The 26067-nt window shown below is 39.3% G+C and overlaps 1 protein-coding gene across 2 annotated transcripts in view; it reads right to left on the bottom strand.

The window, feature by feature from the left end:
- Positions 1–1437: 1437 nt before the first annotated feature.
- Positions 1438–26067, bottom strand: part of SOL1 (carboxypeptidase D) — a 65207-nt gene continuing 40577 nt past the window's right edge. The window contains exons 9-15 of one of the 2 annotated variants that reach the window (XM_089990192.1): positions 7250–7296; positions 5933–6058; positions 5604–5706; positions 4230–4292; positions 2881–2964; positions 2408–2471; positions 1438–1921 (exon numbers count right to left, since the gene is read on the bottom strand). In XM_089990192.1, coding sequence (XP_089846318.1) covers positions 1605–1921; positions 2408–2471; positions 2881–2964; positions 4230–4292; positions 5604–5706; positions 5933–6058; positions 7250–7296 — 804 coding nt within the window. In that variant the 3' untranslated portion in view covers positions 1438–1604. The remainder of the gene's footprint in view (positions 1922–2407; positions 2472–2880; positions 2965–4229; positions 4293–5603; positions 5707–5932; positions 6059–7249; positions 7297–26067) is intronic. The other variant, XM_089990193.1, reaches the window with a different exon arrangement.

Below are 26067 nucleotides of genomic sequence, written 5' to 3'. Positions count from 1 at the left end.
CTTATTTACTTTGAAACATACCTCGAACCAATACATTTAAACATCGAATTTACACATAAGAATAAAAGCCGGTCACACAAGGTTCGGAATCCATGTACCTGAGATTAAGCTCATCTTCGGTGACAAAAGAATACGTTGTACTAAATGAACCATGTTAAACCCAACTGTACCTGAGAATGCATGAGCAGGTGAGATTAAGCGTTTTGATACAGCACCAACATCCACAAAGACACAAGGTTCCGTGTAGTTACTTGGAACTGGATATGGCACCATTAATCTCCAATCCAGGACCAGACTGACAGATCCAGAAAGATATGGATTACACTACAAAGGCAGGTCAGAACCTGGATACATCCAAAATCCAGCCAACAGTGGGCCCATCGCCAGGGCCAGGCTTTTCTGTTCTGGTCCATCCCCTCCCAAAATAGATGTCACTTTTGATTCATTGGTTTTGAACACTTGGGTCTTTTGATATATTTTTGCCTCTACCTTTCTGGCTTTCATGCCCAAAACCAACCAGCCCATCACCCTAACTCAACCTACAGATATTCGTTTTCAACGAAAGCACCCTCATCAAAACCTAAGTAATCCTCAACAGTAACTAGCCCCAGTTCATTCACCATCCAAGCCCAATCAAGGTCCAACCAAGACTGGCCCAATGGAACTATCCTACTCAAACCAAATGCTGCATAGCCAGTCATCATCGCCAACTGAAGCAAAACTCTCAAAAACATGGCTCTAAAGCAAAAGAAACTTGGCCCTGCCATTCCTATTTTAGTTGCTAAAACTAGGAGTTGGATCCATCCTCCCAGCAAGAACTTTGAAATTTTGCTTGGTTGACAGCATGGAAGAAGGCTGCATTCTGGTCCCCCTTCTTGGGCCAAGTGCTAGGTGAGGCACTAACTGTGCAATAAAGGTGCAGCCTTCGGTTCTCTCAAGAAGCCACAATTACCATGGGCTTGCACCACTTCAAGACATGCCACCCCAGCCAACTTCATGGAGACCTGGATAGATACACCAACCCAACTTGCAGCGAAACACACATGGAAGATTGTACCAAATCATCAGCTGAGTTAAGTGGGGGAGATGGGTTAGACCTGGTGCACTGATTTCATGAGTGACCTATGCAGATTCCGTGTAGAATCCAAACATTCAAATAACGCATCCAACTCAGAAAATCCAAAGTAAGCCCAAGTATCTAACAATCACACTCGTGTCCAGAATATGTATTCTTTTTAGATAACCATGTTACAAGGGATGCCCCCACCTTAGCATCCAAACATGAAAAACTTGCTGCATCAGTAGTCCCAGATTCAGTTTTAACTTCCTGGTTTTCCAGTTTGGTTCCTGCAACTTTTCATCTTGATGATCTTCCAGACAGTTTCAGCCCCAAGACAACCATCTGAGGGTGCATGATTTGCGATGATATGCAACATATTTCTATTGATCAAAGTTGTAGTGATCATCACCACCACCACCACTGATAAGAGGCTATATATTATTTTTAAATAGAGAAAAATGTTTGAATCTTTTGCAGCCTAGTCAGTTCAAGCTACAACAAATTGCGGTGTATGTATTCAACATAAAGAATATTAAAGATACACTCAAGGGATGATGACCCTCTTATGGGTCATCAAGTATCCGCTTCTTGGAATCCTGAAATTTATTCTCCTAAATAAAAACAGAAGAAAACCCAAAATAGCAAACACAGCAATAGAAATTTCAAGATGACTCTTTGTTAGTACTTCCATCAGTTCCGATTTCTGCATGCTGTCATAGCTACACTTACAGTTGCTCCCTAATTCTCTGACTTTGCCTGGTGCTCCATCTTGTGGGATCAGAATGAAATCAATGTTCACTGCTTCATCTTCCATACAAACACGTGCATTTTTTGGAAGGTAACCAGGCATGGAGGCAGTGACTGCAGGTATCAACAAAATATATATGTCAAATTAGGACCAAGCATGTCCATGTGCAACAATGCAACATGCACATGCAAGGTCTAATAGAACTGTAACATTTTCATAGTCCCTAAAGTTATTCAAACATTAAGCATAAATCTAGTTGGAGAACAAGTTCAACTCTCTTCTGCTTTCCACTAGAAAGCAAAGCAATAATTGTGGATGGAGAAAATGTGAACTGAAGTTTGAGTCAGACATGCTAAGATGCACTACGTATGACAAAGAAAAAGCCATGCTTACTTAATCAAACAAGTGGTAGTTGGAAAACTATATTAATTGAATTTTCTTTTGGAAGAAATAAAACAGCTAAATTCAATAAAGATAACCAGAATATAATCATATCGTTTAAAAGTTTTCTTTTTTCAAATGCAGCTAAACATTTTGAACATGCTTGAAAAAGCCTTTCACAAGTATGGCACAGATATGGGTCTGTCAGTCACTTGTACCTTCATAAGTCTGACGAGGGGTAAGCATGCGATGATAATTGCCAAAGAGTTGGCCAGCCCTAACCTGCCAAAACCAATAATTCCTGTTAAAAAGAAAAGAGCCCCAATTGTACAATCATGAAATGGATATGAATTTACATCTGACACAATATATCACTACATCAGTCACTTCCAGTCTAGACAACAGAATGCAAACTAAATTGCCATCCAACCACTATGAAGCATTGTGAGGGAAGAGATCTGGTAGAAAAAAATGGATTCAAATTGACTTTCATGGCTTAATTTGCCTCGATGAGGCCAACCTGCATTCACTGCCCTATAGAGGGAAGGAGGCAATAAAAAATAAAATATGATGTTACACATGCTTGCATATATCCATAATTGAATAGATGCCAGTTGTCATATGTCTCAATTTTAAGAACCTAAAAATAATATGTTTGGGCTATATGCTTTTGAGAGAGAGAGAGACATGCCGTGTAATTAATTCCCTTGATATCCACCGTAGCTGGTAAAGGTTGTCCAGTAAGTGCTGAGAAAATCCTTCCATGAACTCCAGTCTGTAAAACAAGTTTTGTAGCAGCAAAAGTGCACAATAAGCCAGTGGAGAAACCAGGTGACCGATTAGGACATGTATGGACCATAGTCACAAATATCGATATTGGCTACATTTCGGCGAGGCTATTTCTCACGATATTATAGGTTTGGTGATAAATCTCGAGGCTATAAAAATAAGTAAGATAATATCATGTTTAAACAATAAAATACATGTATAATAAAAGAAATAAGTAAAAATATAAAAAAAGAAGAGAAACATACTTAAGATGTAGAAAAAATAATTGATAATATCACGATATAATATTGACAATATTTTCAAAATATCGCAATATTTTACCTATAATACTGTTTGCTGAAAATACAGAGATAATATTGTGATATTTTGAAAATATCGCTGATATCTGTGACAGAGGTATGGACAGACTTCATCACAATGAATCTTGTAACCAAACCACAAATTTCCCAATATAAACCCAGTGATATGACAGTTTTATAGACCTCGTTCCATGGTTGGCAAACTCGTGACTTGGAGTTGGATCGCCCAACCCTTGACTCATGAGTCAGTGGGTCGACTCGGTAACTTGGACGAGTTAGGACTATACATTTTCTAGTGTTAAGATATGGAAATAATCAAAATCCATATTGTATAATTACTAAATTTAGCACATGACATCAATGACTAAGCTATATAAGTATTCAACTATACACAATTGTTAATATTTATGATTTAAAAACATATAATTCTTTATAACAAGTATTTTTTTATGGGAAATATGCATTAAAATCACAAAATGCATGAAAAAAACATTGTTTTTGCATGTGGATCGGCAGTCCTGAATCGTGACCCAGTTGGGGTCCCATCCGGGTCGACTCGGGGGATTCCTGAGTCGACTCAGTCAGGTTTGCCAGCTATACCTCGTTCTTCACCATAAATTCCGACAAGCACTCTGTTGTAAGACAAACCCTTTAAGGATGACCAGAATGGCAGAATCATATTAACTGTTGCATTTCACGACCACCAGAGAAAATCATGCTCCACAATGATCAAGCCGTAATGTAAATTTCCTTGTAATATTAAATTATTAATTGATCATGATGCACAGAATAGACCTGATTAGATATTTTGGTGCAGTAAAATCATGGACTTTATATGCAGTCATTCAAGTAGGAAGTACACAATTAAGAGAGTAATCAAGCATATATAGTGTGTACAGAAGTACTAAATGATGGTTAATGGTCAAAGGACGTCCAGGCTCATCAACAATACCTTTGACATACTTGCTACAAGATTCAACATGCTCGCCCTATTGAAATCCCAAAGAGCAGGAAGCTGCACAACAAACAATTAAAAAAACAAGTGGCATACTGTACCACTGCTGGCAGCCTGGCACTAATTTAAGCAAAAGCAAAGAAACACTGTGAAGACATAACATGCATTGACATGATGCTCGACACAAAACTAAAACCACTGGTGGAGACAATAAGTGCAAAAATGGGTTAAGTTGAAAGGTTGAAATTAAAATGAGCATTGATTACTTTAATGAGGGTAGATTAGCCCCTTTAATATACAAATATGAGCATAGGTACCTTGTGAGGATATTTGCTTATCTCAAGCTAAAAGTATGGAGGGTATATAAAATTGAGAATTTTTTTATGGGTATATTTATGAGAAATAGAAGTTTTATAGACATTTGAAACGTGCTTGTGTTCAGTTAGGCACTTTCTGATAATTATTGTTTCCAGCAGTGCTTGGCCACACATTTATGTCAGCATTTACTGTAGATTCATTAAATTTTCTAAACAATATCGAAATAAATATGATGACAACTTTCATCATGCATACCCCATGGAAAACTCATGTCACTGTTGAGGAACTCAGGAAAAAGAAACCTTGTCCAAATGCATATCATATAAGAGGAATAATGATTAAGCATAGTGACAGATAAACTGGGGGTCATTTCTCAAGACACTGGATAGAAAAAGCCTCCTTATTGATATTAATACCAACTTTATTAAGGTTTATTCTAGAAATTGTCCAAATCTAAAACCATTCAAAATCTCAGACATATCTCAAGTTTAAAAATAAGCAGTCAGAGAATAAAAAAGGACCAACATCAAATCATTAGCCTGCCCTACTAGACCAAGCCTGAAGCTGCAATTTTTTATCAGAAACCCATGTCATCTCTTCTCATCTTCCCTTCTTTCTCAACCAAAAGAGGGCAAAATAACACCCCAAAAAAGAAATTATGAAAACCGTCCAAGTTCCAAATCTAGAACACCTGGGAACTTTGTTCCTAGGTCAGACCAGGTAAACCCAGAGTGCTGAGTTGATAATTTCAGAAAGAAAAATTAAGCATGAGCAGCAAACACCAGGTCAAACTTTAAAATCCCATTGACACTTTAGCAGTGATATAATAATGATTCATAATATTTCACCATTCCAATAAAGAGAACAGCCTTTGGAGATGGTACTTTGCAGAGAGAACATGTACCATCAACAAGGCCAGTCATTTATTATATCGTGTTTGGTTCCATAATAGCTTTTTGGTAACATTCTTTAAACGTTATGATGTTACTCTTGCTTCTATCACAAGCATTAGCTACCTGATGGAATATGGAAAATATTCAGTCAGCATCTAACCTCTTCAGCTCTAGGCCATTTGACATCACTAATCTCTAACGTTAATTCAAAACAGCCACCATGGATGTAGTTCCAATCTTGCATGCCGCCATATATAGGATACCTGCAATATGTATCTTTCAAGAACAAAACTACAGAAGAAAGTGACAATACCAAACACAACATAAGCAACTATAAAATGTACAACCTTTCTGTATCTTGACAAGCACAAAAAAGAGGTGGAAGAGAAGAGAGGAAAGCCTTTTAATTTATGAAAAATGCAGTGCGAAGATCCAATACATCAGCCCTTATCTTTCCTAAGGAAAATGATGCGATCCTCATTAACATACCAAGCAGCTCCATTTGTAATGCCTCCTTGGAATTCAGTGCTCTTAGACATATTGTAGTGGAAATGACTATATAAGCTCGCCATATATTGGAATGATTTATCATCAGGGCAAGCATAATACTGCTTCCTGAAAATTGAATTATAGAAGAATACCATGTCAGCATGCCAAGTAGCAGTTTTTTATAACCCCTAACCTGTGAGCTCTTTTATCTTAGCTGTTTGTAAGACATTTAGAGTTTTGGTGCTTATTTTGGATTAGTTATAACATGTAAAAGTAGCAACTGTAATCTTCACTGGGGAAACACATTAGATTCTTCAAAATCCTTACATCTTGATTGCTGGTGCCACTGCTTGAAACTACCCTACGTTTTAATGATTATTATAGCAGGATAGTTCTCAAGCGGTTGGCAGCAATAAATACAATGATTTTGGCAAGAGCTTGTACGCTCTTTTTGTTTTGAAACTCAGAAGTTAGTCCCCATGAGAAGGCATGAATGTCACAATACTCCATGGCCATCTCAAAAATTGATAGATTCCCAACAATCAAATATGATGAATTGAGTTGATATTCACTAAAATTAAAATTTATATCTTGGACAATCTAGTAAAGGGTGTCATTTTCTCAGGCTGAACTGATGGATGGATGGCTAAGCCACCCTAGACACTGAGACGAGTGTCAGCACCAAACACAGGTACAAAATGTTGGCACATCTAGCATTGAGAAATTAGATACATAAACAAAACTATGTGTACATAAATATATAACATATATAAAATTATTTGATTCCAAAGTGGTAAATCAAACTGTCAGTTAAACATATATAATTGATCATTTTGTACTCGACATAAAAACTTAGACTAAATTGAGCTTTTGCACTGACCATGGATAGAATCACAAGAAAATGAGGCACTCTTCTTTTCATATATATATATATATATATATATATATATATATATATATATATATATATATATATACTGTTTGTATTTAGTACTAATGAAGGTATGCAACTATTGGGTTGGAAATCATTAATGCAGTTGTATCTACTAAATCTAACTATATAGATGTGTTCAGCATGGTTGTTTGCTAAGGATCAAACAAGCTTTTTATGCTTAGGCAATAATATAGTCATTATTTTTATATATAAAATGGAACATAGCGAAACCAGCCAAGTCACTAGGTCGACACAGCCTAGTCCTTAGTCAAGACTGAAACAGTCGAGTCAAAATCACCGGGCTTTCAAATTATGGTAAAAAGCAAATCTTGATACCAGAAAATACACCCAACATCATTTAGATGGAAAAAGGTTTCCATTACCTTAAGTCTTTAGAGCCATCCCATGGATAGTTTGCAACAAGTGCACCCTAGAAACAACACAGTTTAAATGAGTGGATTCTCTAACAGATTAACATCAATCAAATTTAAAGCCTTCCTTGATAGGAAGGAAAAGCATTTGCACTTAATTCATCTTATCATGAACAAAAGCATTTACACCAGCAGGAACATAGATTAGGCAATCAAGTCAATACATTGCAAATGAACACCAACAAGGAAAATCCATTGCCATGGCTGGGTAACCTAAGAAAATCTTTCACTGTTCCATTGGAAAATATGAACTGCCCTTTTCTACAAGATAAACAATAGAAAAAACATGAGCCAGTCTACAGCACCCCAGAGGTTGGATAATGTCTAACGTCAACTTGTTATAGATCTATGGAGCCTCAATTTTTCCACAACCTTCGTATTATGTGTACTGATTGATGCTGTGCATGCATGTTTGGGATTGCATATGAACTTGGCCATTATATTCTCTCTTATAAAGATGCATTCCATTTGTCACGCTATCAGCTCCCATGGTATATGTGGCTAAATGCTACAGGAGGAGCTTCACCTTCAGTCTTAAACCCCCACAAGATGTCTTCAACCATAATCCATCCCAAATTACCAAGCATCATGCCCTATGTCATGTGGACTTTTCATATAGCTTGACACACCCTACAGGCACGAAGCAGGTGCAGGTGCGGCAAGACACAGGTCTCACTGCACCAGCTGCAGTCTGTTAAGACCAGAGTTACCGGAAGCGCCTAGGCAAAAGGGGAAGCGCGCTTCGGAAGCGCGAAACGTCGCGCTTCCGAAGCGTGGGGGGAAGCGTCCCCCTTTTTTGGGAAGCGCGCTTCCCCCACGCTTCCTCCTCGCTTCCCCCTCGCTTCCCCATTTTTTTCATTTTTTCGCTTCCCCTCGCTTCCGGTTCGCTTCCTAGGTCGCTTCTGATTCGCTTCCTAGGTCATTTCCGAGACGGTTCAGAATTTTCTTCTAAGTGGTCCCACGCTTCCCCGCTTCTTAAATTTTTTAAAGTGCCTCGCTTCCCGCTCCCGCTTCCTGTATCGCTTCCCGCTCCCGCTTCCTCGACTGGTAACTCTGGTTAAGACGTATCTATATATACGTATATGTATAGTAGTGTATTTAGGATAAAATGTATTTTTTTATTTCTTTTTCTTATTTTATTTTTCGTATTTTTAATGCCCTTCAAAGGGCATTTTTGTTGTGCAATTAGGCTAGCTAACTAGCCATTAGAGCTAACGGTTTACTCTAGCATGAAAAAGATATACCAAAAATCACTGAAAATAAATATTCAAGCATCCAAAAATCGTATTTTCATTGAAAATACATGATCCAACAGTTGATTCTTAGCAAATTTACCATGTCGAACACATCTAGGTGGTTGGATTTGTAAAAAAATGTTGAAAATGCCTGGTTCATACGGCAGTTCTCGTCTTCTAGTGACCCACAATTAGGCCTTCAAATTTGATCCAGTCGAATTAGTATACATTAAAATGTGACATTGTTGAGGCATGAACCTGTAAAATAAATGCATCAAACACCTTTAGAAATGCGTAATTGCCAGGCATTTTGCATTAAAGATTTATATCTTATGAAAACGGTTACAAAATATTAATTAAATACTAAAAGCCAAAAGCTGGGTATGAACTTCATTCGAATCTGAGTTGAATCCAACAAATGTAACGGATTTTGATTGAATCTGGATTAAGTTTTATATCCAACTTGGATTCGGTTGGAGTGATTTCACATTTGACTCTGAATCTGATCCAAAAACTCGATTATGGCCTATGTAACACGGACTCTTCTAACAGGGCACCGCACCCGCACCCATGTGGGTGCGACACTTGGACACGGCTTCCTTTGTGTCAGGTGAAGTCAACTACACTGAGGTCCATTTCTGTCTAAAAGTAGATTTAGTTAACCCTAACCAAGTCCAATTATATATATACCCTCCTTGCACCCCTGCACCCAAGTTTTTTTAAAGTACCGCATCGCCGCATCCACACCCATATCCGCACCCACACCCACACCTATGTGACACAGATTAGGGCATATCAGATAAGATTTGCTTAGTAATACCTCCACCCGAAGCGGATCCGACTCGTTCGCAGCCCTAAATCTATGGAGTGGGTAAGGGTGCAAACAGATCCAAGTTTGTCGAGCATTCGATCCTACACAATGCAATATTTTGAACTACGGACCTTAATTAGAATCCAAACGTTCTTTTGGGTTGGGTTTGGACCTACATGGGTGGATTTCAGATTGATATTTTTTGCTGGGTGTGCACATTAGACTCAGACACTTGTATTGTATGACACACTATGGGGATTGGCATTATATGTTGGGTTTGTGTTTGGAATCAACTTAAGACTAAGTTGCTCCCTATTCGGTCAGTTTGCTTAAACAGATTCAGACTCAGATCAACCATGATTTGGTCATTTCCTGATCCTAACGGTTAGGAAGCTCTAACGGCTAGATCTCCTCTCTATTGTGTATTTAAATGGAATTAGTGTTAAGATTAATGTATCCTTTTGTACATTTTTTGTATATATATAATATGATATGTATATATATTATATATATTATTGTTATTAAGTAAACTTAATTTAACTTAATATTAGTCGTTGGAATCTAGTCCAACAGCTAGAGAGGACTCTCTCCCTCCTCTCTCTTCTTCTCTTTTCTCTCTCTCTCTCTCTATATATATATGAGGAGTGTGTGCATATTGTGGTAGAGAGAGTGATAGTAGTTTTTAGGTTTTTGGGTGTTTGAGTGCATTTTGTAGTGAGGACTTTATGTATTTTTCTTTTTGTATTTTTAATATCCATTATTAATGAAATCATTCATTCACAATATTTGTATTGTATTTGTTTTAATGTGTCTTGTTTGTATCCAAATGATTTTTGGTTTGGCATTTGGATTTCAGTTTGGAGTATTTTGGTATACGTGTCATTTCGTGACAATTAAGTCTCTTATAAATGCATGAATTCTTTGTGCATCAGTTTACTAATAAAATATTATTTTTAAAGAGTGTGTGCTTTCTCTTTAGCCCTTAGTGGCACTTGTGCTTGCGCCTCTTGTGAGGTTTGTGGGCTCTTTCCTTATTCCATTACATAGTATCAAAGCATTGAGCCCTTGATTCTTGTGATACTTGTGATGAAAGTGCTTGTGTGAACATGAGCTCGTGGATCGTGCGATCGTGAGTTTGTGGTGTTCAAAGAGCGTTATCCACCATTCATGATTTTTTTTTCTTACTCTCATTCTTCATCATTATGGAGGACAACTATGAGTCTATCACCACCATTCCTGCGAAGCTCAATGATACCAACTACGTAATGTGGGCTTCTATTATGAAGCATCACATTTGGGGCAAAGGGCTATGGGGATTGGTTGACGGTATCAAAAAAGAACCAAAGCTTGTTCTCACAAAAAAAATGACAATGGAAAAGAGGTTGCACTTCAAGGAGATGATATGAACAAAATCGTTGCCGATTATGAAAAGAAGTGGAAAGAATGGAAGATGGGTCATTCCAAAATCATGTCATAATAGCTCATAAAAGTATGGACATCAACAAGTGTGAAAGCTTGGCAAAATTTAACTATGCAAGTGATGCACGAAAGTATCTTCAAGACATGTACTCTCTAAAGGATATTGCACATGTGTGCAATCTTCAAAACAAGGTAAAGATTATGACCAAAGGGGATATGAGCATACATGAAGAATATAATGCACTACCCCTCCCTTGGGATGAACTAGCCCTTCTTGAGCCCAAGTGGCATTATCCTATGGATATTGAGCTCCGTGAGAAGCAAGTAAAGGCAGAGCACTTCTATCAATTCATTAATGGACTTAGACGCGAGTTTGAAGGTACTAAGTCTGCCCTTCTACATAAAGGTGGTGTTCCCTATATACTAGAAACACTTGAAGAATTGATTATAGAGGATAATAGACTAAAGAAGCATGCTAACAAAGATGAAGATTCTGTGTTAGCCATGTATAGGGCCGAATCTAACACACATACAAGTCTCCTCATTTTGGGAGGTCCTCCATTGATCATGAGACCAAAAAGAAGAATGTGTCACTATTGCAACAAACCGAGTCACATCAAACCGTTTTGCTCGAAGAGGAGAAAAGAAGAAAAAAAAGAAAAAAAGAAAGAAGAAAGGAGAGTGGCATTCGTGGGACCTTCATTTGAGAAAAGTAGTGTTGATAAAGGCTCCAAAAGCATTGCATCAATGTCTCCTTCCCAACTAATGGAGGCTCTACAACCACTTTTCAAGAATCAATCATCTTCACTCTCTGGTGTTGCAGTGTCCATATGCATTGCTCTCGGTAAGTCTTCTTGGATTCTTGATTTCGGTGCGTCATTCCATATGACTCCTAATGAGTCCATACTAACTGAATGTCATGATAATCATAATGATTCCTATGTATCCATTGCCCATGGAACTTCCTTAAAAATCAAAAGTTTTGAAGTTTTAAATGATTTTTATAAAATAGCCAAAAAAATTATGTTTTAAATGTTAGTCCTATGGATATTGAGCTCTGTGAGAAGCAAGTAAAGGCAGAGCACTTCTATCAATTTATTAATGGACTTAGACCCGAATTTGAAGGTACTAAGTTTGCCCTTCTACATAAAGGTGCCTCCTAATTTTGGGATGTCTTCCACTGATCATGAGACCAAGAAGAAGAATGTGTGTCACTATTGCAATGAACCGGGTCACATCAAACTGTTTTGCCCGAAGAGAAGAAAAGAAAGAAAAACGGAAAGAAGAAAGGAGAGTGACATTCGTGAGACCTTCATTTGAGAATAGTAGTGTTGATGAAGGCTCCAAAAGCATTGCATCAATGTCTCCTTCCCAACTAATGGAGGCTCTACAACCACTTTTCAAGAATCAATCATCTTCACTCTTTGGTGTCGCGGTGTCCATATACATTGATCTCGGTAAGTCTTTTTGGATTCTTGATTTCGGTGTGTCATTCCATATGACTCCTTGTTATCGTCGCAAAATTTTTCCCTTCCCTGCAAGAGAAAGGGGAAAATGATCCTGCGAGTCAAACTTGACCAGAAATTGAAAATTGTTTTGAAATACTTGCCTCCGTTTTGAAAATAGCGAAAATTATTCCGTGGAATGGGACTCGACCTGTCGGTACGAGGTTCGACCGTTCCTGGCGCCTTTACCAGGGGTAATCGAACCAAGGACCAAATGTGTACTTGACTTAGTTAAGTTATCAAAATTGTGTTCTATCCCAAATGCACAGAGAATTCAGACATGTGCTATGAAATTTTGTAAAATGCAGGTTGGAAAACATGATGTATGCTTGGAGAATGCTTTGGAGTTGGAAGATGTTTCTAAGGCAAATGATGGAAATCGATTTCTCAAAGAAACCTCTGATAAAAGGATTTGAAATCTCAAGAAAGTTTATAAAGATTTGGGAAAATCATGAAGGAATGAGAATCTTGGGAAAATAGAAAGAATTCTTGAGAAAAGGCAAACACTTGAAGGGAAAATGCTTGTCAGGACAACTCCAACTTTGAAAATTTTCTTTGAAAAATGATTGAAGATCCATAGGAAAATTCTTTTGAGAAAAGACATCAAATCTTAGGAAATTGAAATCTTGAGAGTTGTAGCTTTAAAGACTTGAAAAACGATTTTGACCTTTTGAGACCTCATTTGAAAAGATTGAAAATGAATTCTAAGAAGGGAGTGTTTTCCAGGAAGATCATAGGAAACTTAATTTGAGAAATCCAACTTTGAAAATTTTCAGAGTCTCTTGAAGAATTAATTTCCTTAGAATGAAATTTTCTTGAGAAAAAGCATGAGAAATGCATGTAATTTCATGATGCCAATGATTTGAATGGATGGATGCACTTTGGTAAAGATATTTCAGGAAAATTTTGAGAGATTTATTGGGAAAATGGGTATTAAACCAAAGTAAACTCTTTACATATTCCGAATGTGACCGTGAACATGTTTAGAATTTAATTGATTTAATTCCGCAATATTTTGCAAAATGAAAATATGATGTGATTTTGAAGATAGCCTAATAGCTATGTCACATGGGTGCGGGTGCGGGTGCGGGTGCGGGTTCCAAAAAACCCAGGTGCGGGGGTGCGGCAGATGGGGTCGGGGTTCCCCTCCCTTACGAATCGATTTTTTTTTTTAAAAAGCAGTTGTCTGCTGCTTTTTTTAAAAAAAATAGAGCAGCTGTCAGCTGCTGACAGACAGCTGCTGTCAGCCAGCTGCTGTCAGCTGGCTGACAGAGTTGCTTTTTAAAAGAAAGAATCCAGTTGCTGTCAGCCAGCTGACAGAGCTGCTTTTTAAAAAAAAGAATAGCAGCTGACAGCTGCTGTCAGCCAGCTGACAGCTGCTGTCACAGCTGACAGACAGCAGCTGACAGCTGCTGTCAACAGTTTCTTTTTTTAAAAAAAAAATCGCAGCATAGGTGATAGGGCAAATTTTTTTAAAAAAAAAATGGACTTAAATGATCCTGGGTGCAGTCAACGCACCCAGGATCATTTGACTGCACCCGGTACCGCACCCGCACTCGCACCCGCGTCGAGTCGCGTCGACGCGGGTGCGGCACCCTGCTAGTCGAATCCCTGTGACATAGCCTAATAGTGTAGGCTCAATGTGGCTAATAAGAAGATAGTAGATCTGGGATTCGCTCGTATTCTGACTAGGGCCAAAAAATTTGAAAGTGCCTCACTTCCCGCTTCCCGCTTCCCGCTTCCTCGACTGGCAACTCTGTTCAGTAGTGTAATGGCTCAATTGGGATTTAAATTATGTTATACTAACACGACATTGTTTGTTAATTCTTATGATGAAAGTATGGTGATTTTACTATTTTATGTTGAAGATATGATCATCACAGGTAGTAACAAGCAAGGAGTTAGTCGCATCAAAGACATCCTTAAGGCTAATTTTGAAATTATAGATCTTGGTTTTCTTCATTATTTTCTTGTTATAGAAGTTGCATACTCACCCTGTGGTTATCTCTTATCAGAGACTAAGTATGGAACTAAGGTAATAGTTCGATCTGTAATTAATAATGAAAATATAGTTAATACTTTAGAGGTCCTAAATGTTAAAATGGAGAAAATAGAAAATCTTTGGATGAACCAACTCCATATAAACATATGACTGAAGCACTAACTTATCTCTCTATTACTAGACTTGATATTGCACATGTCATTCATTCTATCAGTCAATTTCAGTATTCCCCAACTAAAATACATATGAGTGTTGTAATGAGGATTATTAAATACATTAAGAATATTATTAATCATGAAATATTTTTATCGTCTTCCTCTCTATTAAAAGTGATTGCTTATTCAGATTCTAATTGGGGAGGATATATAAATGATCATCACTCAGCTATAGTTTTTATGTCTTTGTAAGTAACTCCTTAATATCGTGAAAATGCAAGAAACAACAAAAGGTGTCTCTATCTTTAACAGAAACAGAGTATCGAGTTATAGCGACTCTTACTTCTAAACTGGTGTGGTTGAGGCAACTGTTAGAAGACTTGAAAATTCACATAACAGAATCCTTAAGATTATGTTGTGATAACAAAAGTGCAATTTAGGGGGGCAATCATATGTTTCATGAAAGAACTAAGTATATAGAGATAAATTGTCACTACATTCGTGAAGAGTTTTTAAGATATATATACATACATTAAACTAATTGTGTTTAACATTAGATAGTTTCAACTTTATACAAATAACTAAAATACCCTTAAAAGAATGGTACTTTTAGAAATGCATGACTACTTTTTGGGCGTTATAGGTCTTTTGAACTTGAATGGAATTAAAAAGTCAAACACCTTTTCCAAAAAAAATAACTATGAATCCAACAAAGTTAGCTTTTTGACATCAAAAAATAGCCATATATTTTTAAAAATACCACTTTTTAAGGGTGTTTTAGTCATTTTAATATGGTTGAATTCATCTAATGTTAAACACAACTAGTTTAATGATAGATTAACCCATATATATGATATGTATATGTATGCATATATGTATTTGGTATATATAAAATATATTTTTTTATTTCTTTTTCTTATTTAATTTTTGTATTTGGAATGCCCTTCAAAGAAAAAAAAATCATGCAATTAGGCTAGCTAACTAGTTGTTAGAGCTACCTAATGACTAGTTATTCTAGCCATCAGGAATCTCTAATGACTAGGCCGCAAGGCCTACTATCACATGGGCGCTCCTTGGCTTGCAAAAGCAAAAAGTTGGGCCTTGAAATTTAGCACATAACAACTGTTATAAGAGCAGATTTGGCGTCAGTGTGGCGTTGGTCACCGAGTTTGTTTTGAGCAAGAGCATACGAGTGCCTAAGTTGGTGGATGTGTTTGTTAAAGAAGACGTGATATGGTTCTGGATTTACGTCTGGTCCAGATCCATATCACATGTTTTAGTAATTCTAATTTGCACATGTGCACATTTTGTATTGTGTATTTATAATCAGGGACATTATCGTCCATTGTATTTGTAAGTCACTGTATATTAACACAGCTTTTCTAGGTCACGATATGACCTTTCTGTGCAGCCCCTTGTCTCCCTCCATCTACCTTTCTGCTGATAATGAAGACGTGGCTGGAACTCTGAATTCTCACAGTGTTGGGGTGCCTTTGGCCAGGTTTTCTCTTCATGTTGCCAAGGTATTTTCAAAGCACCGAAGTTGTAGTGTGATGCTTCGTGGTGGAGTTAGCACGAAGGCTGGTTTGCTAGAATTGAGTTTGGCTATATAGAAGGCCAACACATAATTGGCTCAAGACAATGACGTGCAGTTCCCGTGTGAAAAAAAGTGAGTGTTTGTTTTTCTACATGCCCTGAAAGCTTTGCGATGCGCAGTGGCATATAATATGTGCGTTAAGAGGATGAATCCTAAGGATCAGTGGCGGCACTGAAGAGGGCAATGTTCGCTTGTTACGAAGTTCACCAACCACCAAGAAGAATGCCCTAAGGTTCGGGGCAAGAGCACGACAGAAGGTCGCTGAGGAAAATAGTGGACCATTATTGAAATGGCTTGAGGCGCGTTGAGGTATGGGACTTAGTGTATCGAAGAGTTGTGATGGTAACGGGTTGAAGCCAGTGTACGCACACCTTTGAGTTCAAGGGTGCCTGGTGTATGGAGGGCAGAGCGAGGTGAAGCTCGGTTGTCGTTCATCGGTTGAGGGCAACAAGGAGAAAATTCTCCGGTTATCGCTCGTTGGAATGTAGCACGAGTTGGGATTCCTTGGCTGCCTGTCCCCCCACCCCTTTTTTCACTTTCTCTACCCTGTTTTGTCTTTTTTTGGACCCCCTTTCTTCCTGGTTGAGGGCAGCGAGAGAAGGATTGCCTCGGTTGTCGCTCGTAGTTGAGGGCAACGCGAGAAAGAATGCCTTAGTTGTCGCTTGTGTGGGCTCTTGGGGCAAACTGGAGACATCCCAAGGAGTGTAGTGCAAGCATACCTCCATAGATCACGGCCAAGAGTGGGGCATATCGCATGCGGCATGATCACTGCCTAGTGGATTGGATGAAGCCAAGAGTGCCTCGGGGTCAGAAGTGGCCCTTGTTGAGCAGATGGTCAGCAAGATGTCGTGCGGGCATGAGAGACCGACTTGAGATTGGGACTACACTAGGGTCTCGTAAGTGTGAGCAAGTAAAGGAACCAAATGGTAAGAAGTAGCATAGTGTCTAGATGGGTTGCGTTGTCAAAGTTGGAAGATCTCAGAATTGAAGGTGTCGGGTAAAGACATCGTCAAAGATGACGATGAGTTGAGTGGGGGAGAGTTTTGCACACAAAGTCTCAGAGAGCCTTCTAGTGTGCCACAGTATGGGACGTGGTGCGGTGCATGCCACAGAGTGTGTTTTGTGTTTGGGTTCGGCACTAGGTTGTGTAAAGTGTGGCATGAGTACAGACGGCAACGGATGCTTGGGCATGTGCGAAGTGCGGTGGAAATGCCCTAGGAGCGATGGATTGGTTGGCCGCGACGTGCATAGGGCAGTCGAGCCAGCCTCGTAGCAAGCAGGCCCAAATTGGGCATGCCCGCATGTGCAGGCCATGCCCGGCCTGTTGTGTGTTGCAGCAGCCATGCAGGGACTGGACATGCACAGTAGTGGCACGAGAGTGCTTGGGCCACTGCTGCACATGTTGGGTGCAGACAGCAATGGAGCTAGCCATTGTTGTGCATGCAGGATGCACACGGCACCCGTGCGCGTGTGCAGCAGCATTAGGCATGTGGGGGCATGATGCATCGCACGGGTTGTGTGCGGTGTGTGGTGCTTAGTGTGTGTGCGTGGCTGCATGCTGCTGTGTTGTGGCACGCAGCAGCACGCTAAAGCGCATGTAGGCATGTGTTGCTTTGCAGCATAGGCAGTGGCACATGCAGCAACATGCACAGCACGTGCACGTCTACGTGCACAAAACTTGAAAGGGATATTCTAGCATGCATTTTAAATTGTTTGGGGTCAAGATTTAAAATACACTGTGTAAATGGACTATGGGGAATACATTGGTGAAGTCGGATTCGAAGAATTCGAAAGTTGAAAATTTTACGGTTCCCCAAGCGTTATTAGGGTTCCTACCAACGGGGGGTCAGCTCCCAAAACACCTATACAAGAGACCTCCTGCTTGAGCCGATTGGCCTGTCTTTGCACCAATTTGGCACAGGCACCCCCTATATCACATGAGTAGCATTGGGAGTGTATGGGGGTGTCTGTGTGTAGTGCAAATCCTCCATGGGACGTGGGCAATGGCCTTGAGTGTGCGGGATGCAACCCTTGGTGAAGCAGTGCAATCCCAACTGTGTATGGTGGCGGCACAGGGTCGTGCGAGTGCGTGCACAATGCCAGTGAATGAGTCTAGATGGTGTTCTTTGCTATGTCATACAAATCATCAACTGGTCTTCGAATTAAGGGTCAAAATGCCCTATCCCTTTAGTAGCGAGGTTATGCTAGGGGCGTGCCCATGGGGTCGTGATACGCTCCAAGGCACGCGAGGCTAAGGCATTCGTACGTTGTTTGCTTCATATGGCCGTCACTAAGGGATGGTGACTCAGATTGGTAGTCAGAGGCTTGGCACACGTCGATAAAGGCTAGGGGATGTATCATGCTCCTTATGACCCGCATTAGGTGTTGGTTAAGTTGGTAGTGCCACAAAGGCACGTTTCAACCCTTGTGACAGTGTGTGCTTGCCTGTGGGAGCGGCAAAGCAAGTTTGTCCCTTTAGTTGGAGGTGCTAGCCAGTATGAGAGGGCTATGCACGTAAGTGGCTATCGGTTGCACGACGACCAAGTTCGAACGGATTCCTTAAAAAGGAATGTTTGCTAAGTTGAAGTTTTACTATGTAAAGAAGACTACGTGTGGGAAATACACGTGCGTGGGGCTGACTAGGCCGCACGGGCGTTCCTTGGCTTGCAAAAGCAAAAAATTGGGCTTTGGAATTTAGTCAATGACAACTTTCCCTACTCCATTACATGGTCAACACATCTAGGGTGTGGTCAACCTCACGAGAGACTATGTGTTAAAAAGTAGACTCGATCAATGTTGACAATTAGCACAAGCTTTCTCCGACTTGTTGTATCCAACAAGGTATCTCTTGTTGTCTCCTATTTGTCTTCCTCTTCCTCTTCCTCTTCCTCATATGGGTTTGGGTGATGATAATTGTTTTATTTTATTAGTGTAAAATTGTATGTATAAAATAAGACTATATGTGTACCCTCCCCGCACCCTCGTGCCCAAGTTTTTTGAAAGTTCTGAATCGCCACACCTGCACCAATGTGACATATATCATGCTCGTATCCTCCACTTAGGAACTTGGTCTAGAGACAACAGTTTATTCTATGAGACAAAATTGCATATAACAAGCGCAAAATAGACAAGGATGGTCCTCGCCGCCCTGGATCTAGCCACTTATATATATATATATATATATATATATACTTGCAGTTTTGTATGAAATAACCATGATAAAGCTAACTCTAAGAGCAATCATTCACAAAGTTTAGTCTTTCATTTTTTAGGAAAGTACTAACAACCAGCATGGCAGACATCCCCTCCACCCAACATACAAAGTGCTATATCTGACCATTTTCAAGAACCTGACATCAAGTATTCCAATGGATTTATTTTAGTTAAAATTGTTGGATTTTGTATAGCCTTGCATAATTTTTTAATGAAATCCATGGATATTTAAATGAATAAATTTATGGTTGGTTCATGAACAATTTCATATCATTGCATGCAATTGTGGCTTGTATAAGTTTATATTGTGGTACTAACCGGTTATTTGCAACCTCAGGATGCACGGCCATTCATGTCTCATATATAAGGTTAGGGGTAAATCCTGAGTGAGTTGGGGTGATGCAGGGTGTCTTCGGTTTTTCTGCAGTAGGGTCTTCTGAAGAAGAAGCCTTCAGGAGATGAACCTACTCACAGTGCCAGTATGGGAAAATCACCCGAGAATCCAGCAGAAAACCGTGGAGCATGCAACACACATGCTTGCGGGGGACCCTCGTTGTCTCTCTATGTCAATTAGACATTTTCAGTGTGCGAAGGGCAGTTAGCCGTACGGAGAGACGATGGTTAAAAACCACACTCGTTGGTGACCTTCGAGTTGGAATTGGCTAAGCAAACTTTGGTGTTGGACAATTAACATGTCAATGATTGGTTTGCATGTCCGTGTACTGGGTAAGCAAGGCTTTTCCAATAACCGTTACGGTACCCAACGTGAGCACACCAGACAAGTCAACCCTCTAGCATGTCTTTCAATGTGAGTTATATTAATATATAATAATAATTAAGTTTATTAAGTCAAAATCATGATTTGCCAAAGTTTTCATAAATCAAGTTTTTGGGGTTGTGCTTGTAAAAACCAAAATTATTAGATATTATTTTGGTACCCCTAGAATCTCTACAACTTTTTTTTAAAGAGTTTTAATTTTTTAATTAATATCAGTTAATGAGAGTTTAGCAGAAAGTGTAGTTGGAGATTAATATTAATTAATATTATTTTGGTGCAATTGATCTAAGAGGCAAGCCCAAAGGTCCACCCCATTCAGTTTATTCTCAAACCAAGGGTGAACACAAAACCTTGATCTTAGTTCAAACTTGACTGTGGTTCGAGGTAAAAGTAAGTTGGTTCTTATCTTGTGCTTCTTTCTTCTTTCTTCAATGCCTGTGGTGAAGCTTTCGTCAGGCGAAAGGTATGCATCATCATCTCTATTCAATTTATTTATGTTAAATTTGTTAGATAGCCATTTTAAATTTTATGATCATCAGCCAAATAGCTTGGCCAGTTAATCGGTTATGGATGTAATCGGGTGAGCTACATGCTCACACCATTCAACGACTTGGTGTTCCCTATCGTTCAAGTCAACAACACATGCATATGCATCTTGCTAATTGTTTACCCATGCATGCAATGACCAAATCATAGTTTTTTATCCTGAGCACATTTTTTAAGCAAGGTGTTATAATGATTTCGTTTTGCCGTATTTGCCATGCCATTGATATCATTATAAAAGCTTTGACTTAATGATTAGAGAACCATTGAATATTAAATTTTATATCATATTCCCACTCATGCAATGACATATACGGTGGTTAAGTTGCTGTCATAATGTATGCCTTTAAGCCGAAGCATGTGATCATGCATAATATTCGCATTTTATTAATCATTATTTATGCATGATTCATGTTAAAATTGCTCTAAAAACCCATTTTTATAGTTAGTTTCGAGAAACCGCATTGAATTGAATTTTCTCAGAAAATCGGGTTTTTCAAAGCTTTCCCTGCATTTTTAGTGTTTTTATTAGATTTAGAATTTCTTAATTGTAGTTTAGTTAGCTTGGGTTTGTATTAGCTAATTTTTAATTAGTTTATTAAGTTTCGATTTTTAAAAAAAAAACATGTTTTCATAAGAGCTCTGTTTTGGAAATTATCGAAAATCTTTACTCTTTTTTGAAAAATCTGTTTTAACCTAATTAGAGCATTATAAATACATCTTTTTCAGCAAAAGGAGAGGTTTTTTCCTGATTGGAATTCAGCTCCCTTGCCGCTTGCCTCCCTCTTCTCTTCTCCCTTTTTTTTTCTTCTCTTTCTCTACTTCTCGTTATTCTTTATTTCATCTATCTTCTAAACCCCTTCTTCATCGGTTATTCTTATCTACGTCGTCGGGGAGGTGCTTACTTTCAGTCAGGAAGAACCACATCCTTCTCATACATCTCGTCGGAGCAAGCCACACGATTTGCTCTTTTCTCCTTTTCTCTTCATCGTAGCTAGATTGCATTGCATTCCATCATCGTATTTATTTATTTTTTATTTATTTTACGTAAGTTGTATAGTGCATTTGGATCTGCATATTAGATTAGATTCATCATTTGAAAAAATAATAATAATAATAATAATAAAATAAAAAATTTGTTGTGTCATTTTCTTTGATAGGTAGTCGAACTTGTGATTGGTGATTAGCGTGTTCTTTTTTTAGTCGGTTTAAATCTCTGTGTTTTATTTTGATTCAGGCAATGCGTTTTATTTTTATTCAGTCGGTATTTAATCTCAACGTTCTATTTTGATTCAGTGGGTTTTTGCACAAGGCGTTAACTGCATTGATTTTCTTTTAATAGTTAATTGTTTTAGTCAACATTTATTTGTTAGCTACCCGCTTTCATTAGTCGTGTAGGGTTTAGTTATTGATTGAATCAATGTTATTGGTTAGTTATTCAGTGTTAGACATGTATTGCATTAGTTATAAGCTATTTCATTAGTCATCTTAGATTTGAATTATATTTCTTTAGTTGTGATCTATGTCACATGGGTGCGGGTGCAGGTGCGGGGATTCGACACTTCCAAAAAACCTGGGTGCGGCAGGGGCAAAATTGTAAATATATATATAAGGGGGGTCCGGGGGTTCCCCCTGGTGCAGGTCCCGCTGCGCGGTCAGCGGGCGGGAGTCTAGGGGGGGCCGCCCCTGGCGGGGGGTTATAGGGGAGCAGCCCCCCCCCCTCCCCTCAGATTTTTTTTTTAAATTCCGCAGCCCATTTCATAGGGCAAAATTTTAAAAAAAAAAAAACCATAAAAAATGTACCAAAATGACCTGGGTGCGGTCAACGCACCCATGGTCGGGTTGACCGCACCCGCGTCGAGTCGCGTCAACGCGGGTGCGGCACCCTGCTATCCGAGTCCCTGTGACATAGGTTGTGATTATGTAATCTTGCTAGTAACATGTATTAATGCATCTTGCATCCATGGTTAGTTTAATATAGTGTGACTCAAGTGAGTTGTGAGGATTGTTTTCAATTTAAGTAAGTTAAATACATGTTATATGCTGTGTTGACTTAATAGGTTAGATTTATTTAGAATATCGTTGGGTCACTTCTTAGCATTGAAGTAGTTGTTAAGTATTTCTTTTGTAGTTAGCCATTACCGTGCACACTAATTAGTCTAGGTGTGTGCCGGGGTTTTTTTAGCATTGATTGAGTTTTGTATTCTGATTATATTCTGGTTTAGGTTTAAAACAGTTGCATAAAGTCCAGATTACTTATTGAATTAGATAGTGTCAGATTACCACTTGAACCCTAGTAGGTTTAGTGACGTCTTCTTTTAGCCAGATCCTATTTAGTTTTTTTTTATTATTATTAATATAGGTGAGTATTGTTATTCATAAGTGGATTCTAGCTGTTTAGCTAATTTCATTTCATGTGTTCACACTTAGGCCGTCATTTGAATATTTTATGTTCTTAGATTGTTAATTTAGTTAATATTGTCCAGGTTTCCCTTGTTTCAAAAAAAAAGATCAAAATCAATCATTCAGTTTATAGGATTATATTTGTTACAAGTGTTTAGCTGTTATTTAGTTTGTTACAGGTTAGGCTATACTTGTTACAATTTAGTTCTTGAGTGCTAGTTAGTTAGTTTTGCTATTTTGTCATTTAGTGTTTAGTTAGTTCATGTTATTTAATTTCTGTTTTTGTGATTTTTCTTCATATTTACCTGAGATTTTCTCGTAGACTTCTTATTTTTGTTGCGTGCTTGTTTTTGTGTTTTGCAGAGAAGCGTTTGGAGAGTGCGGTAGAGCCATTTTCGTGCTCTAAAAGTACCCTCTGAGGTCCCCTCAAGCCCTCAAAAGTGCCCTCAGAAAATCAAAAGTTCAAGAAAACAAGCATTACCTAAAGAGGGAAGGACAAAAGAGAAGCAAATCAATTCAAAGAAAGGGACATAAAGACTCAAGCACTGAAGACCTTTCTTTTAGTCTTAGATTAGGGTTTATTTTATTAATTGGGTCTGTAATAAAACCATTTATTATTCTTCTATTTAAGCCCTCTGCGTAGGGCAGCACTCCCTTAATTAGTTAATTAGTTAATTAATTTTTTTTATTTTGACAATAAAGAGTAGTTTAGCTTGTGTATTTGAATACAAGTATTTCCCGTTCCCTGGGATCGACCCGGACTCCACCACTCGTGTGAGCCGGTTTTTATATTTTTGGTGTCTGGCTTTCACACTTGTTTTTATTAAAAATATTATTTTAAAAAATGTTTTCCAAAACTCACACCAAATTTTTGGCGTCGTTGCCCGGGAACGGCGAGTAATACAAGTATTCGCTTTATTGCCATTGCTTGTTTATGTTTATTTAGGTTGTTAGTTTACTTTCTGTTCTTTAATTAGGACTGTTTAGTTTATTTTCCCTGTTTATATCTAGGATTGCTTAGTTTGCTTTCTGTAATTAGGTTTAGAACCACGTGTTTGCACACCGTAGACACCAGCTTACTTTTCCTGCATTGCTCACCCATTAGGATACCCTTAGAGGTAACTGCACACGATTGGTACCGTGCTCATAGAGTTCATTTTCTGCAAAATCCCTGCTGAGTGCAATTGTGTGGTGTTTGTTTATTTATTCATTTCCTTTGTACTCGCTTTGTGGTTTGACCGCTTAGCGCGTTAGGTAGATAGAAAGCCAGTGTCTAGGACGGTTGCTGCACTGGTTTACCCTTTGGTGCATGCACGGGCGACGATCGCTTGACCCAGAGTTTGTTGAGTTTGTCGAGGACCCTGAGTCCCTCTTTAGGAGAGCCCATCGATCCGTCCCCATGAGTTGATCCGTCCTCTTAGGGAGTACTTCATGCCCAACACTTACACTCCTGCTTCCTGCATCACGAGACCTGATGTGGGAGCGAATCATTTTGTGATTAAGGTCAGTGTTATCCAGATACTTTCGTTCTACGGCCTTAGCAACGAAGACCCATACCGTCATCTCGGTGAATTTCTCGAAATCTGTTCTATGGTGCAGATCAATAATTTCGGAGATAACGCGTTGAGGTTGACGGTGTTTCCCTTCCCCCTCAGAGATAAAGTCAAGCACTGTCTGAAAGCTCTCGATACGGTTCAAATTACCACTTTGAAACATATGCAAAGAGAGTTCCTCAAGAAATATTTTCAGATTGGTAAGACGAACCAATATCGAAAAGTCATCACCAACTTTTCACAGATTGAGTGAGAGATGTTCCATGAGATGTGGGAGAGGATAAAAGATTTTCTCCGAAAGTGTCCCCACCAACAGGTGCCCCGCTGGCAACTGGTGCAATATTTTTATGACGGTCTCACTGAGAAGAACCGTCAAATGGTTGACGCTGCCTGTGGGGGCACTGTTATGCTCAAGAGTGAAGATAAAGCATGGGCTCTTTTTGAGACCTTGAGCGAGAACTCGATGTACCATGCTTCTGCTTCACAATCCGAGAGGGCCACACATGCGCAAGATGGTGCGAAGAAGGATGGTATATTCGAGATAGGGATGCACCTTGAGTTGCAAAACAAGGTCGACCAGCTGTCCCAGAAATTGAATCAGTTGTTGTCGGGTCCCTCTCCAGCCCTGCAGGTGTGTGCGTTGTGTGCTAGCCCTGCACACCATGTTGTTGACTGCCCCGTGGCGCCACAGTATCTTGAGTTTGTCCAGGAACAAGCTCAGATGGCGCAGAGTTTCACTAGGCCTGCACCCAATCCATATTCCAGTACCTATAACCCGGGGTGGCGAAATCATCCCAATTTCTCGTAGAGAAATCCACAAGCCCAACCCCCCAACCCTTCCCAAAACCAACTCAGGCAAGGCAGTTATGCGCCTGGTTTTCAAAGAGCGAGCTACCCTCCAGCCCAGCCCATATATAGTCAGCCCCAATCCCAGGAGCCTTCGTCCAGCCAGTCCGAGGACAAGATGCTGTAGGTTTTCTCGGATCTCAAGGCGAACCTGAGTTCTCATACGCAATCCATTGCGAAACTTGAGACTCAAATGGGACAACTTGCCGAGGCGCTTAGCAGGCGGAGTGAGGGGGCTTTACCTAGTCAACTGGTAGTAAACCCTAGGGGTAAGGAGTTGATGCATGGCCTGCATATGACAGATGCCCATCAAGAGCAGGCTCAAGCGGTAATCACCCTTAGAAATGGGAAGCAATACCAAGCGAGAGAGGCTTCAGAAGAAAGAGAGAGAACGAGTGAGAAGCAACATGTCTCTACAGTCTCACTTCAGGAAAGCAAGAGGGCTCTACCACCTGAGCCTTCAAAGTCTTATACTCCCAAAGCCCCTTTTTCTTGAGGCGCTAGAGAGACCGAAGTCGTTAGGCAAGAAGAGAGTAAACATGCAGAAGATGCTTGAGATATTCAAGCACGTTAAGATAAACCTCCCCTTCCTCGATGTCATCCAGCAAGTCCCTGCATACGCAAAGTTTTTAAAAGAGCTTTGCAAGCAAAAAAGGAAGTTGCGGTCCCAAGTGCCGAAGAAGATATACTTGACAGAGCAGGTGAGTGCG

This window comes from Nuphar pumila, chromosome 15, assembly GCF_984573655.1.
Source record: "Nuphar pumila chromosome 15, dmNupPumi1.hap1.1, whole genome shotgun sequence".
Lineage (NCBI taxonomy): Eukaryota > Viridiplantae > Streptophyta > Magnoliopsida > Nymphaeales > Nymphaeaceae > Nuphar > Nuphar pumila.
This window is presented reverse-complemented; position numbering and strand designations above follow the sequence as displayed.